Source organism: Macaca mulatta, chromosome 14 (assembly GCF_049350105.2).
Source record: "Macaca mulatta isolate MMU2019108-1 chromosome 14, T2T-MMU8v2.0, whole genome shotgun sequence".
Lineage (NCBI taxonomy): Eukaryota > Metazoa > Chordata > Mammalia > Primates > Cercopithecidae > Macaca > Macaca mulatta.
Window position 1 is genome coordinate 987,034 of NC_133419.1, and position 13,891 is coordinate 1,000,924.

The 13,891-nt window shown below is 64.8% G+C and overlaps 1 protein-coding gene across 1 annotated transcript in view; it reads left to right on the plus strand.

The window, feature by feature from the left end:
* The first annotated feature begins 679 nt into the window (after positions 1 to 679).
* The window catches only part of MUC2 (mucin 2, oligomeric mucus/gel-forming), a 35,652-nt gene continuing 22,440 nt past the window's right edge, over positions 680 to 13,891 (plus strand). Inside the window, exons 1-26 of the mRNA XM_077961642.1 lie at positions 680 to 833; positions 1,511 to 1,781; positions 2,887 to 3,001; positions 3,384 to 3,474; positions 3,555 to 3,664; positions 3,744 to 3,954; positions 4,152 to 4,277; positions 4,751 to 4,868; positions 4,947 to 5,085; positions 5,344 to 5,454; positions 5,542 to 5,611; positions 5,890 to 6,027; positions 6,118 to 6,282; positions 6,756 to 6,850; positions 7,057 to 7,183; positions 7,525 to 7,780; positions 8,014 to 8,066; positions 8,311 to 8,411; positions 8,842 to 8,993; positions 9,331 to 9,469; positions 10,106 to 10,216; positions 10,298 to 10,477; positions 10,619 to 10,858; positions 11,735 to 11,891; positions 12,171 to 12,302; positions 12,996 to 13,143. Of these exons, the coding sequence (XP_077817768.1) occupies positions 758 to 833; positions 1,511 to 1,781; positions 2,887 to 3,001; positions 3,384 to 3,474; positions 3,555 to 3,664; positions 3,744 to 3,954; positions 4,152 to 4,277; positions 4,751 to 4,868; positions 4,947 to 5,085; positions 5,344 to 5,454; positions 5,542 to 5,611; positions 5,890 to 6,027; positions 6,118 to 6,282; positions 6,756 to 6,850; positions 7,057 to 7,183; positions 7,525 to 7,780; positions 8,014 to 8,066; positions 8,311 to 8,411; positions 8,842 to 8,993; positions 9,331 to 9,469; positions 10,106 to 10,216; positions 10,298 to 10,477; positions 10,619 to 10,858; positions 11,735 to 11,891; positions 12,171 to 12,302; positions 12,996 to 13,143 (3,632 nt within the window). The 5' untranslated portion in view covers positions 680 to 757. The remainder of the gene's footprint in view (positions 834 to 1,510; positions 1,782 to 2,886; positions 3,002 to 3,383; positions 3,475 to 3,554; positions 3,665 to 3,743; positions 3,955 to 4,151; positions 4,278 to 4,750; positions 4,869 to 4,946; positions 5,086 to 5,343; positions 5,455 to 5,541; positions 5,612 to 5,889; positions 6,028 to 6,117; positions 6,283 to 6,755; positions 6,851 to 7,056; positions 7,184 to 7,524; positions 7,781 to 8,013; positions 8,067 to 8,310; positions 8,412 to 8,841; positions 8,994 to 9,330; positions 9,470 to 10,105; positions 10,217 to 10,297; positions 10,478 to 10,618; positions 10,859 to 11,734; positions 11,892 to 12,170; positions 12,303 to 12,995; positions 13,144 to 13,891) is intronic.

Sequence of the window (13,891 nt, forward strand, 5' to 3'; positions counted from 1 at the left end):
GGAGAAGGGGCAGACGGCCACTTCCGGCCACCAGCCAGCTCCCGGTGTGCCTCATTCTGTAACACGTCCCCTGGCTGGGCAGGTGTTCCCCGAGTTCTAACCACATGTAATTCCAGAGAAGGAATTTCCCAGCCTGGGAAAAGGATGGGCTTAGAGGGTGGTTGGGGGCTGGGGCCTCTGACACTGCTCCGTGAGCCTGGCCAAGAGTCCCATGCAAGTCAGTGGCCTCCCTGCAGCCCGAAGGATCCCACATCCTCCCTGCCTTCAGGGAGGCCCCTTTCTGGAGTCAGGCCTGGAAACTGCCCCAGAGCTTGGGCCCCGGAAACAGGTTGGTCCTCCCAGGGTAACATGAGCCTGATCAGGCCTGGGGACCTGTTCAGCGGGGGCCTGGGGGCCCGTGGGGGGCTACGGAGCCTGACTGGACATGCTTCTGGCAGGACGCCCCTCCCCCGGCCACCCTGGGCTGTCCCGCTAGTAGCTGGACGTGTTCCCTGGGTGTGTGCTGGCACTCAGGCCACAGGGCTGCCTCATCCTGAAGAAGGCTGTGTTTACCCAGGGAGCCATAAAGAGATGACCTCTGATAACCTGAATCAATATTTCCCCACTGGGGCTCGGGCCCCTGCAGCTGTCTTCTTGATCATCTGGCAAATGCCACACCCACCCCTTGACCCTCCCCTGCCTTCCTGCCCCCGTGCCAGGACATATAAGGAACAGACCCCTGCCCCCAGGTGCAACCCACACTGCCCTGCCAGCCACCATGGGGCTGCCGCTAGCCCCTCTGGCGGCTGTCTGCCTGGCCCTGTCTGTGGCAGGGGGCTCGGAGCTCCAGACAGGTGAGAGAGCAGACACAGGGGTCTGGGGCCTGGCAGAGTGTCCTGGGGGCAGGGCCAGGCGGGCAGGCGTGTGGCATCTGGGAGGAGGAGGTGGTCCCCGTGTGCATCCTAGCAGCATGGGTGGCTCCGTTGAGGCTCCTGGCCTGGGTTGGTCCCCTGCAGTCCCCGGCCCTACTGACTTTCAACGGGCTGGAAGGATGGGGTTCCCCTGCCATTCCTCTGGGGTTGACTGCCCGATGACAGTGTGGGTCTTGGGGCCAGCACCAGGTGGAAACAGCAGCCCAGGCCCCACTGAACTGCGTCATTGTCCATAGGGGAGGAAGGGGCGGCCAGGACCCCACCAGAAAGCCCCATTCTCAGGTGGCAGAGACCATTGAAGAGTTGGGGCAGCACAGCCCTTGCTGGGGAGTGGGGTGTCCAGAACCTCCTCTCCTACACCCCGCTGGGCACCCGGCCACACTCCTCACCAGGCCAGGAGTAGAAGCCCTGAGACCGCTGTGGTGGGGTGACCAAAGACCAGCAGAGGGTCCGCGGATAGGAAGCTTTCCTGGCCAGGGGCCCTGCGCTGGGCTGGAAGCTGCTTCCAGGTGCTTCCGCAGGGCCCTCCTCTTGAGGGTAGCCTGGGCAGCCTTCCCCCACCGGGGCCACTCACCCCTCATTCACTGCTGTTCCCTCAGAGGCGAGAGCCCGAAACCATGGCCACAACGTCTGCAGCACCTGGGGCGACTTCCACTACAAGACCTTCGACGGGGACATCTTCCGCTTCCCCGGCCTCTGCGACTACAACTTCGCCTCCGATTGCCGAGGCTCCTACAAGGAATTTGCCGTGCACCTAAAGCGGGGCCCGGGCCAGGCTGGGGCCCCCGCCGGGGTCGAGTCCATCCTGCTGACCATCAAGGATGACACCATCTACCTCACCCGCCACCTGGCTGTGCTGAACGGGGCCATGTGAGTGTGGTCGGTGGCACCCCTTCCACATCCTAGCAAAGGGGGCTGACGGTCCCCAAAGGGGTCTTCCTTGTAGCCCTAGGAGACCCCTCCTGCCCTGGCACACAGCTCAGGAGACCAGCCTTGAGGTTTGGGTTCAGGTCACTAATTCATTCAACAAACACTGATGAGCCCCCACCATTCCCCCTATAGCCAAGGGGTTTCAGTTACCCCTTTGCCTGTGTCCCTGACGGCCCCTCCCCTCAGAGCCCACCAGGCTCAGGACAGCCTTGGCACCCCTGGAGGCTGCCTGTTTCTGGTCCTGTGCATGGAGTGGCCGTGTGCACCCACCCCAGGCTAGAGTTACAGAAGTTGGTGCAGGGGGGCTGTGGGAGCCCCTTCCCCACTCCCAGCTATTGTTCCCCTATTGTCTCCAGAACAATGAGGCCCTGTAAGTGCATTCCTGTCTAGCGGGTTCCCCACCCGCAGGACCTGCCCCTCTTCTGCCTGGGGATTCAGTTTCCTGCAAGGGACTCCAGCACAGGCACGGGCAGGCGGGTAGAGGCCCTCAGGGGTGGGCGGGTGGGTGGGTAGAGGCCCTTGGGGACTGAGGCACAGAGGCTGGGGTGAGTGCCTCTATCTGGCCCAGCAAGGGGCATTGGCAGGAGGTGGTGTAGGGCCCCTGATAGCCTCAGGGGCAGTCTGGTGGGGGTTTGGGACCCCATGGGGTGATGTTCCACCAAGCAGGGGGCCTGGAAGGAGGCTGGGCAGCCTGGCCCTCCCTCCTCTCCCAACCTGGTGCCCTCAGGGCCTCTGAGAGGGGACCCCAGGACCGTGCCCTGAGGAGGGAATGGAGAGGAGGGCGTGCAGGCAGGAGGTGGCTCTGCTGGGGAAGCCTGGCCAGCGGAGACAGACAGGTGCTTTTTGGCCACCGCCCATGTCCCTCCACCCCAGAGGCTGGCCAAGTTGGTGGCGCCAGGGCAGGAGCTGGGCCTGGCAGAGCCACCTCCACCACCCCAGGTGCCCAGCTTCAGTCCCCTTCGGGTGGCGGGGTCCCGGGAGGACAAGCTGGGGCGCGGGTGCCTGGGTGGTGGACCCAAGAGTGACCCTGATGTGCCCCCGCCAGGGTCAGCACCCCACACTACAGCCCCGGGCTGCTCATCGAGAAGAGCGACGCCTACACCAAAGTCTACTCCCGCGCCGGCCTCACCCTCCTGTGGAACCGGGAGGACGCCCTCATGGTGCTCAGGGTTCCCGGGCTCCTGGGGCTGGTCAGGCCTCTGGGTGGACCCCAAGGGAGGGCAGGGAGGGCAGTGCTCGGACCCCTCACCGAGAGGGCAGGGGTGGGGCAGGGCCTTGGCAGCGCGGGGTGTCGGTGCTGGACTTGGGGGGCAGCAGCAGAAGCCGGCCTGGCCCTGACCCCCCAGGCCTCACCCTCCCCCCAAACACACCCAGCTTCTCAGGGACCTGCCCTGCCAGGCCGCTCCCTGGCTGCTGACCCCAGCCTTCCTGCCGCACCTTTCTGTGGCTCAAACAAGCCTCGAGTCTTGGGGGTTCCTGGCGGCTGCCCTGGAGGCTGTGGGCGGGGCGAGAGGTCAGCTCACCTGCTCCCTCCCCCAACAGCTGGAGCTGGACAGTAAGTTCCGGAACCACACCTGTGGCCTCTGCGGGGACTACAACGGCCTACAGAGCTATTCAGAATTCCTCTCTGACGGTGAGGCCCGGAGGGCTTGGTGGGGGCAGGGTGGGCTACGGGCCCCCAGGTGCCCCAGCTGAAGGACCGTGCGTCCCCAGGTGTGTTCTTCAGTCCCCTGGAGTTCGGGAACATGCAGAAGATCAATGAGCCCGATGTGGTGTGTGAGGACCCCGAGGAGACGGTGGCCCTCGCATCCTGCTCCGAGCACGTGAGTCCCCTCATTTTGGGGGGGGGGTCCTGGCGGAGCTGGCCTCTGAGCAGCATGCCCACCCTGCGTCTGTCCCCAGCGCGCCGAGTGTGAGAGGCTGCTGACCGCCGAGGCCTTCGTGGACTGCCAGGACCTGGTGCCGCTGGAGCCGTATATGCGCGCCTGCCAGCAGGACCGCTGCCGGTGCCCGGGCGGTGACACCTGCATCTGCAGTACTGTGGCCGAGTTCTCCCGCCAGTGCTCCCACGCCGGCGGCCGGCCCGGGAACTGGAGGACTGCCACGTTCTGCCGTAAGCCCCAGCACCCTGCAGGCAGGGGACCCCACGCTGGTGCTTTCCCCAAGCCCGGTTGGGAGTTGTGTCCGCGCCGGGCACCGGGAGCCAGGGGGACGCTCACTGCGGGCTGAGAGCCCTTCTCGGTGCACTTCGGCGTGGAGCGGCTGCTGTGCCCCAGCCTCACCCTCACCGTGTGGCCTCTGTGGTTCCAGCCAAGACCTGCCCTGGGAACCTGGTGTACCTGGAGAGTGGCTCGCCCTGCATGGACACCTGCTCACACCTGGAGGTGAGCAGCCTGTGCGAGGAGCACCGCATGGACGGCTGTTTCTGCCCGGAAGGTACGTGGGGAGGAGGGCCCTGCCCTGGCACTGCCCGCTGGACGAGAGGCCTGCAGCTCTGGCCTCGGGTTCTCGCCTGCGCCGAGGGGACGGCTCCGCTAGGTGGTGGGGGCAGTGGCAGCACAGAAGTGCTTCTCCCTCCACCCGATACCAGGGGCAGGTCCAGGGAGAAGGGGCCTCGGTGTGAGGCCCTTCCCAAAGGGTGGCTTCAGGGAGGCTGAGAAGGGGGCTACCTTCCTGGTCATCACCCTGGGGATAGACCTCCCCCTGCCTGGCCCTGACCCGGAGCCTGGAGGCCTTTGGGAGGAGCTCGACTGTCAGGGGCAGGAAGGTGGCCTGGAGGCTGGGCCCCCATGGCCAGACCCCAATCCAGGGACCAGGTGGGGACCACAGGCATCGGCGCAGGGGACCAGTGGTGGCTGCGGGTGGGAGGCCTGGCTGGCAGGGTGACGTCGCCTCCCTGGTTGTCCCAGGCACCGTGTATGACGACATCGGGGGCAGCGGCTGCATTCCCGTGAGCCAGTGCCACTGCAGGCTGCACGGACACCTGTACACACCGGGCCAGGAGATCACCAATGGCTGCGAGCAGTGGTGAGTCCTGGGGCCGGGGCTGAGTGCAGCAGAGGCTGGGGCAGCTGAGCCCTGACCCTGTGCCCCGCTGCCCAACAGTGTCTGTAATGCTGGCCGCTGGGTGTGCAAAGACCTGCCCTGCCCTGGCACCTGCGCCCTGGAAGGTGGCTCCCACATCACCACCTTCGATGGGAAGACGTACACCTTCCATGGGGACTGCTACTACGTCCTGGCCAAGGTAGGCTGCCCAGGGTCAGGGGTATGGGGCAGAGCTGGGGCTGGCATCCAGGCCCTTGGCCGTCCAGGGGTGGGTGGGCTGGCTGTCCCTGAAGCAGAGGGTGCCCGTGGGCTGTCCTGGGGTAGGTGACCATGCTTCTGCTCTCTGGCTGGAGGATAAGAAGCAGGCCTTCCTTTCTAAGCCACTGCCGGGTCCTAGGGTGCAGGGTGCAGCCCATCCTGGCCCTCAGCTGCTGCTCTGCCTCTTGCCCCATCACAGGGTGACCACAACGATTCCTACGCTCTCCTGGGCGAGCTGGCCCCCTGTGGCTCCACGGACAAGCAGACCTGCCTGAAGACAGTGGTGCTGCTGGCCGACAAGAAGAAGAATGTGAGTGGTGCTGCCCCCTCCTTCTGGAGCCCAAGTCCCCCAGCGGGGGCCCTTCTCAGCCCTGAGCAACCTCGGCCTTTCCCGCAGGTGGTCGTCTTCAAGTCTGATGGCAGCGTGCTGCTCAACGAGCTGCAGGTGAACCTGCCCCACGTGACCGGTGAGTTGTGCCCCAGGGAGGGGCCCAGGCCCTTCAAGCTCCGCTGGGCCTGCAGTGATTCCGACAGGCCAGCCGTCTCAGACCCAGGAGGCTGGGTGGAAAGGTTCCATGGGAGGAGGGTCCCTGCAGCACCCGGCAGGCTCTCTCCTGGGTCCTCTGCTGGAGGGGGCGGTGGGAGGGTGACATCCTCCTGCTGCTCACCTGGGCCAGGCAGGCCCCGGGAGCCCCGCCCCTCGCTGTACCCCTTACCGTGTCCCTCACCGTGCCCCTGCCTGCAGCGAGCTTCTCCGTCTTCCGCCCGTCTTCCTACCACATCATCGTGAGCATGGCCAGCGGCCTCCGGCTGCAGGTGCAGCTGGCCCCAGTCATGCAACTCTTCCTGACGCTGGACCAGGCCTCCCAGGGGCAGGTGCAGGGTAAGTGTCCCCACCGGGATTGCCCCAACAAAGGCCCACGGGGGGGCCTGCTAGCCCCAGACCCTTCCCAACCCTGTCCTGGCCCCTCAGGCCTCTGTGGGAACTTCAACGGCCTGGAAGGTGATGACTTCAAGACGGCCAGTGGGCTGGTGGAGGCCACGGGGGCCGGCTTTGCCAACACCTGGAAGGCACAGTCAAGCTGCCATGACAAGCTGGACTGGCTAGACGATCCCTGCTCCCTGAACATCGAGAGTGGTGAGGCTCGGCAACACGGGCGCCCCCACCCAGCCTGCCTGGGGGACCCGGCCCATGGCCTGGAAGGGCAGATGGGGCTCCCAGCAGGACACGTGGGTGGTGAGGGGCAGAAGTTAGGTGGCTCTCCTCCAGGGGCAGCCCAGCACCAGCTGCTTCCTGCTGTGGCTAGTTTATGGCGGCCATGGTGGCAGCCTGCCAGGTGACCCGGAAGAGGCCCTGGGCTGGTCCCTACCTGCCCCATCACATCCGGGATGCTGGGCCCTTGGGGGTGAGAGACGGGAGGTGGTGGGTGCCCTGCCCGGGTCTCTATCCAGCCTGGAGCTGCCTGGAAATTTGACTCAGGGGGAGGAAGGGACCTGGGCATGGGTGCACAGAAGGAACCATATCTGGGGCCAAGGCAGCCGGGTAGCAGGGCCCAGGGGATCTCATGGGGGTCCCAGGCCCCGCTGAAGTTCTGATCCCCCACTCCCCAGCCAACTATGCCGAGCACTGGTGCTCCCTCCTGAAGAACACAGAGACCCCCTTTGGCAGGTGCCACTCGGTCGTGGACCCCGCTGAGTATTACAAGGTGGGTGGGACCCACACCCCCAGGCCCCCATGCCATCGAGGTGGACTCAGGGCACTCCCAGGCCTCCATGCCACCTGTGAGGTGGACTCAGGGCACCTGGCCGGGCCCACTGGTTGCTGTGTGTGTGTGTGAGCTTGCATCTGTGAGCGCCGGGCCATGCTCTGCCTCCTTGCCTCACTGCCCGCCCACCTTGTTCTGTCGCCCAGAGGTGCAAATATGACACGTGCAACTGCCAGAACAACGAGGACTGCCTGTGCGCCGCCCTGTCCTCCTACGCACATGCCTGTGCTGCCAAGGGGGTCATGCTGTGGGGCTGGCGGGACCATGTCTGCAGTGAGTGCCGTCCCTGTGGGCTGCCTCCTGGGGATGGGGTCCAGGCTTTGAGCTCCTGGGACAGGGCTGGGGGCCCTGAGCATGGGTGATCCAGGGAGAGGAGTCGGCCCCCTGCAGCCGACTCCAGCTTCATCGGCCAGTGGTAGCGGGAAACCAGCTCCTCCTACAGCAAGGGACGGTCACATAGCAGGGGTGGAACCTGGGGCCGGCCTGGAGCTGTGGTGGCTGAGTGTGGAAGTGGGTCCCAGAGTGTGCACTCCCTGGTCCCCTGGCCGCCCTGGGGATGGGAGCTGGGCGTCTGGCTCCTCCCGCCCCTCACGCCACCCCATGGTCCTCTGCAGACAAGGATGTGGGCTCCTGCCCCAACTCGCAGGTCTTCCTGTACAACCTGACCACCTGCCAGCAGACCTGCCGCTCCCTCTCTGAGGCCAACAGCCACTGTCTTGAGGGCTTTGCGCCTGTGGACGGCTGCGGCTGCCCTGACCACACCTTCCTGGACGAGAAGGGCCGCTGCGTGCCCCTGGCCAAGTGCTCTTGCTACCACCGCGGCCTCTACCTGGAGGCAGGGGATGTGGTCGTCAGGCAGGAAGAACGATGGTGGGTACCTGCTCGGGTATCAGGTGTGGCGTGGGGGCGGGGGAGCTCCTTCTGAACCTGCCGCAAGCGGAGACCTGGGAGACTCTACCTGGGGAAGCTGAGACACCCAAGACTGCGGGGTGCCTGGGGTGGGGGGCGCTGACAGTCACCAGGCTCACATCTGTCCCGGGGAAGCTGCGGGCTGTCTGTGGCCGTCTTGTGTGGGCCCCACTCATCCCCGGCGTTTTCCACAGTGTGTGCCGGGACGGGAGGCTGCACTGTAGGCAGATCCATCTGATCGGCCAGAGTAAGTGGCACCGCCCCGGCCACCCCTCCCCACCTGCTCTGGCCACTGTCCCCGGCCACCCCTCCCCGCCTGCCCCGGCCACTCTCCCCGGCCACCCCTCCCCGCCTGCCCCGGCCACCTCTCCCCGGCCACCTCTCCCTGGCCACCCCTCCCCGCCTGCCCTGGCCACCCTCCCTGACCAGCCCTCCCCAGCCTGCCTGAGACCCCCAGTTTCAGCTGGAGCTGCAGCCCCTCCGTCCCACAGGCTGCACAGCCCCAAAGATCCACGTGGACTGCAGCAACCTGACCGCAATGGCCATCTGGAAGCCCCGAGCCCTCAGCTGTCAGACGCTGGCCGCCGGCTATGTGCGTGCTGGGGGTGCTGCTGTGGGCGGGCAGGGATTCCTGGCTGACTGAGCCCGGCTCCTGTACTGTGCCCCCTGCCAGGGTCTGGGTGCTGAGTCCTGAGGACGCAGGACCTGTCGATGCTGTCCCTGTCCCTGGGAGGGAAGTGGCAGGCTGTGAACCACTGGGGCACAGGGGCCAGTGTAGGGCCCTCAGCCAGCAGCCCTTACCAGTCTCCCTGCCCTGTGGCGGGCCTGAGGGGAGGGAGGCCTGAGCCCAGGCTAGGGGGAGTGGTGGGAGGTCTGGGATGTGACAGAGACTGCATGGTCAGGCCTTTCCTGGCTGCGTATCCAATCCTGATGGGCTGCAGGTGGGCTGCAGGGAGGGCAGCTCAGGGAGGGCTGCAGCCTCACCTGTCCACCCCTGAACCCCACTCTCTGGCTGTCTCCAGTACCACACAGAGTGTATCAGCGGCTGTGTGTGCCCCGATGGGCTGATGGACGACGGCCGGGGCGGCTGTGTGGAGGAGAAGGAATGCCCTTGCGTCCATAACAAGGACCTATATTCCCCCGGGGCCAAGATCAAGGTGGACTGCAATACCTGGTAAGCTGGCCCGGCCTGTCCTGGCTGCCTTCCAGGCCCCACGTGCTCTGCAGGGGTGGCCACTGGAGAGCGGGCCAAGGGGCAGGTGCCTCTCCTTTGGGGGTCGGCCTGGGTCTTGTGAGATCCTGTGGCAGACCCTGCCCACAGGCAGGGTGGTCTCTCATGTCAGCCGCTGGTCTTGAAGCCATGGGAGAAGGGACATTTGGAGCCACTTTTGGGGCCTGCAGGTGTTCTGTGTGGGAGACACAGGGAGCTGTCCGCACGGTGTCCAGGGTCTCCTCCAGGCTCCCATGAGCGGGTCCTGGGTCCCTTCAGGCTCCTCTCCTGTCCCCCTCAGCACCTGCCAGAGAGGACGCTGGGTATGCACCCAGGCTTTGTGCCATGGCACCTGCTCCATTTACGGGAGCGGCCACTACATCACCTTTGACGGGAAGTACTACGACTTTGACGGACACTGCTCCTATGTGGCTGTTCAGGTGTGGTCACGGGCACTGCCTGGCTGGGCTGCTTGTGGTCAGGGACCCTCTGCCTGCCCCGAGCCCAGTGCTCAGCTCCCTGGGAAACCCTGAGACTTGGGAAGGCCGGCCTTTCCTCAGCCCCAGACCCACACCCGCACCCACAGGAGGATTCGGTCTTCTAGCCAGGGCTGGGTGTGGGGGTAAAACCCCTCTGCACTGCCCAGTTCTGTGGTTCTCCTCTGGGTCCTCCCTCCTCTGGGTCTTCCTCCAGGTCCTCCTCTGGGTCCTCCTTTGGGTTCTCCTCTGGATCCTCCCTCCTGTGGGTCCTCCTCTGGGTCCTCCTCTGGGTGCACAGGGTGGGTGGGGTTGACCACCCAGCCATGGGGACTGAGGGCACCTGTATGGGGAGCTGAGTAAGGGCCAGGGCTAGGCCGCTGCCCACGAGGCTCTCCAGATCCAAATCCCACAGCCCTTTGAGGCACTGTGATCCCCAGGGACAGGATACGGGCCTGCAGTTGGGTCAGGTCCTCGGATGGGCAGGGCCAGGGCCTGGTTTGTCTGCTCAGTGGCTGTGGCCCCGCCAACTGGGGCGGGTGTGCCCTGGGACACCTGGGGCCCAGCTGTCCTGGCTGACCTTGCCCTCCTGGCCCCCAGGACTACTGCGGTCAGAACTCCTCACTGGGCTCATTCAGCATCATCACCGAGAACGTCCCCTGTGGCACGACGGGCGTCACCTGCTCCAAGGCCATCAAGATCTTCATTGGGGTGAGTGCTGCTGGCCCCGGGAATGTGTGAGCCCTGCGGGACCCTCAGACCAGCCGGTGACTGGGCCTCTCCTCCGGGCAGAGCACGGAGCTGAAGTTGGAAGACAAGCACCGTGTGGTGATTCAGCGCGACGAGGGTCACCATGTGACCTACACCACGCGGGAGGTGGGCCAGTACCTGGTGGTGGAGTCCAGCACGGGCATCATCGTCATCTGGGACAAGAGGACCACCGTGTTCATCAAGCTGGCTCCCTCCTACAAGGTGGGCTACCTCCCTGCCTGCCCTGCCCTCTCCTGTCCTCTCCTGGCCAGCCCCCCACCCCCTGCCCTGGTGTTTGCGGGACAAGCCCCTGCCCTCCCTCCAGCCCCTTTTCGGAGCCCCCGGGGTGCTTGTCTCTTGCAGGGCACCGTGTGTGGCCTGTGCGGGAACTTTGATGACCACTCCAACAACGACTTCACCAGACGGGACCACATGGTGGTGAGCAGCGGGCTGGACTTCGGGAACAGCTGGAAGGAGGCCCCCACCTGCCCGGACGTGAGCACCAACCCCGAGCCCTGCAGCCTGAACCCGCACCGCCGCTCCTGGGCCGAGAAGCAGTGCAGCATCCTCAAAAGCGATGTGTTCAGCATCTGCCATGGCAAGGTGGGCTGGCCAGGCCACGGCGGGGCAACTAGGCAGAGCAGGGCTGCAGGTGGGCGGTGGCTGTGGGCAGGGACATGGGCGGGGCAACTAGGCAGAGCAGGGCTGTAGGTGGGCGGTGACTATGGGCGGGGCCATGGGCGGGGCAACTAGGCAGAGCAGGGCTGTAGGTGGGCGGTGACTATGGGCGGGGCCTTGGGCGGGGCTAACTAGACAGCAGGGCTGTAGGTGGGTTGCAGCTGTGGGTGGGGCCGACTAGGCATTGCGGGGCTATGGGCTGACTGTGGACGTGGTTAGGGTGCCGTAGAGCATGCTAATGATCAGGGCGTGGCCACAGCAGGGTGAGGTCTTGGGTGCTCTTGGGGCTGGGGGCTTCTCCATACGCTCCTCCACACCTTCAGGAGTCGCCCTGCTGCGTCACCACACAGCACTTGTCCTCCAGCTTTGGCTCTGGCCGGTGCATCTTTTGGTCACGTGACCATATAATCAGCCTCCCCTCTGAGACCCTGGGCTGGACCCCCAGCCTCCCTCTGCCTCCCCAGGCTCAGATATTCACCTGGAGGGAGAAAGGACATGTGCCCCCCATGCCCGCACATCCCCAGCTACAGGCAGCTGGGGAGGACGGGTTCTAGGATGGCCATGTTACAGCTGAGGATGCAGAGGGGCTGGGTGATGGGTCCGCACAGCCACGGTGGGACAGGCGTCTCTGGACCCTCTCCCCAAGGTTGGCCCTGCTGGGGCCCTGGCTGGCTGGTGCTGGGGGACGTGCCCTGTCCCAGGAGCAGGGCTGGCCTCTGGGTCCTGAGTCCAGGGCACTGGGGAAGTCCTGGCCCCATGAAGGCAGCACGGGCCCAGGACAGACCAGGGTGTTCTCCCCAGGTGGACCCCAAGCCCTTCTACGAGGCCTGCGTGCACGACTCGTGCTCCTGTGACACGGGTGGGGACTGCGAGTGCTTCTGCTCTGCCGTGGCCTCCTATGCCCAGGAGTGTACCAAAGAGGGGGCCTGCGTGTTCTGGAGGACGCCAGACCTGTGCCGTAAGAGCCCGCCCGAACTGGACCCAGGGCCAGGAGGGGGATTGGAGGTGCTGTATTGCGGGCCGGGGCAGCACTCCTTGCCCATCCAGGTGACGGGCGTGCATCACCCACCCTTTCCCCGACTTCTCCAGTGTCCTTCTTTGGGGCCCTATGGGACCTGGGTTGGCAGAGCAAGCTTGATACGTCTGCGCCCCAGCCCCCCACCCCAGATTCACCCTCACCCCGGCCCACGCCTGAGCGAGCCCTCCTGCATCTGACCCTGGCCCTGTCTCCCCCAAGCCGTATTCTGTGACTACTACAACCCTCCACATGAGTGTGAGTGGCACTATGAGCCGTGTGGGAACCGGAGCTTCGAGACTTGCAGGACCATCAACGGCATCCACTCCAACATCTCCGTGTCCTACCTGGAGGGTGAGCAGGGTGGGGCAGGCCTCAGCAGGGGTGACGGCTGAGGGGCCTGGAGGGTGAACCGGGTGGCCCTCGGGAGAGGCAACAGCCCACTGGCCTGGAGGGTGAGCCAGGTGGCCCTCAGGGGAGGCGACAGCCGATGGGCCTGGCTGTGTGGGGCTGAAGGCTGATGTTGTCTGGAGACTCATGGGGACACCCGGAGGGAGGCCTGACCCTCAGGGCACCCACACCCCAGGGTGGCCAGGCTCCCCTTGCTGCAGGGTCAGGAGGGAAGCAGGCCAGCATGGAAACTGGGAGTGGCAGGGGTGGGAGGTGCTGAGGTTTGTACAGAGCAGGGCGAGTTGGGGAGCATTTCAGGCACAGGTCAGGGGAGGCCCCTGCTGGGTGCTGGCATCTGAACTGAGAACCAGTGGCGTGAAGGAGGGACTGGTAGGAAGTTTGGGAGGGAGTATCCCGCCATGGGAGAGGAACGTGGGTCTTGGGACTCAGGGCTGCTCAGGGGCCCGATGAGACTGGGCAGGGCTCCTCAGCGGGCATCATTCAGAGCCCAGTGGGGTAGGGAGATCCAGGCCCTGCCTTTCCAATCCCTGGCGTTCCCAGAGGGGCATCCTCTGGAGAAGGGCCTGCTGGGGTAGGGATGGTGGGTGGGGTGTGGTGGATTGCGGTGGTCCCAACCCCATGCCCTGTGTCCACCAGGCTGCTATCCCCGGTGCCCCAAGGACAGACCCATCTATGATGAGGACGGGAAGAAGTGTGTCACCGCAGACAAGTGTGGCTGCTACATCGAGGACACCCACTACCCACCTGGAGCGTCGGTTCCCACCGAGGAGATCTGCAAGTCTTGGTATCTAAGCCCACGTGGCAGGGGACCTGGAGGAGCTGCACATATGGGCACATGAGTACACACACAGGTGTGAGCACACAGTGAACACAATACATGGACACACAGCCATTCCACATGGGTGCACATGCACACAAATGCACATAGCATATCACATGCACACACAGTCACATGCACAATGCACACATGCACACGTGAATGGACACTGACACAGGCACACACAGTCACACATGTACACAGTGCACACATGTATACATGTCTACAGATACCCAGGCACACACACAGTCACACTTGCACACAGTGCACACATGCACTCACAATCACACATGCACACATGCTCACATGCATGGACAGTGACACACAGGCACACACAGTCACACATGCACACGTACCTAGACACAGATACCCAGGCAGACACTAACGGTTACACAGTCACGCATGCACGCATGCATGGACGCAGACACGCAGGCACACATGGTCACACGGTCATACAAAGCACCACATGCACACAGTCACACATGCACACATGCAAAGATACAGACACCCAGGCACACACTCTGTTACATGGTCACACACGCACACATGCATGGACACAGACACACAGGCACACACAGTCACACAGTCATGCATGCACACAGGAGCCAGGCCACAGAGGCACCAGTCCCTCACTGGGGTGGGGGGTCTTCTGTTCTCATACCATCCTCTGGGTCTGGCTTTTTCCTTCCTCTCCTCATCCCTGCTCTGTTCCCAC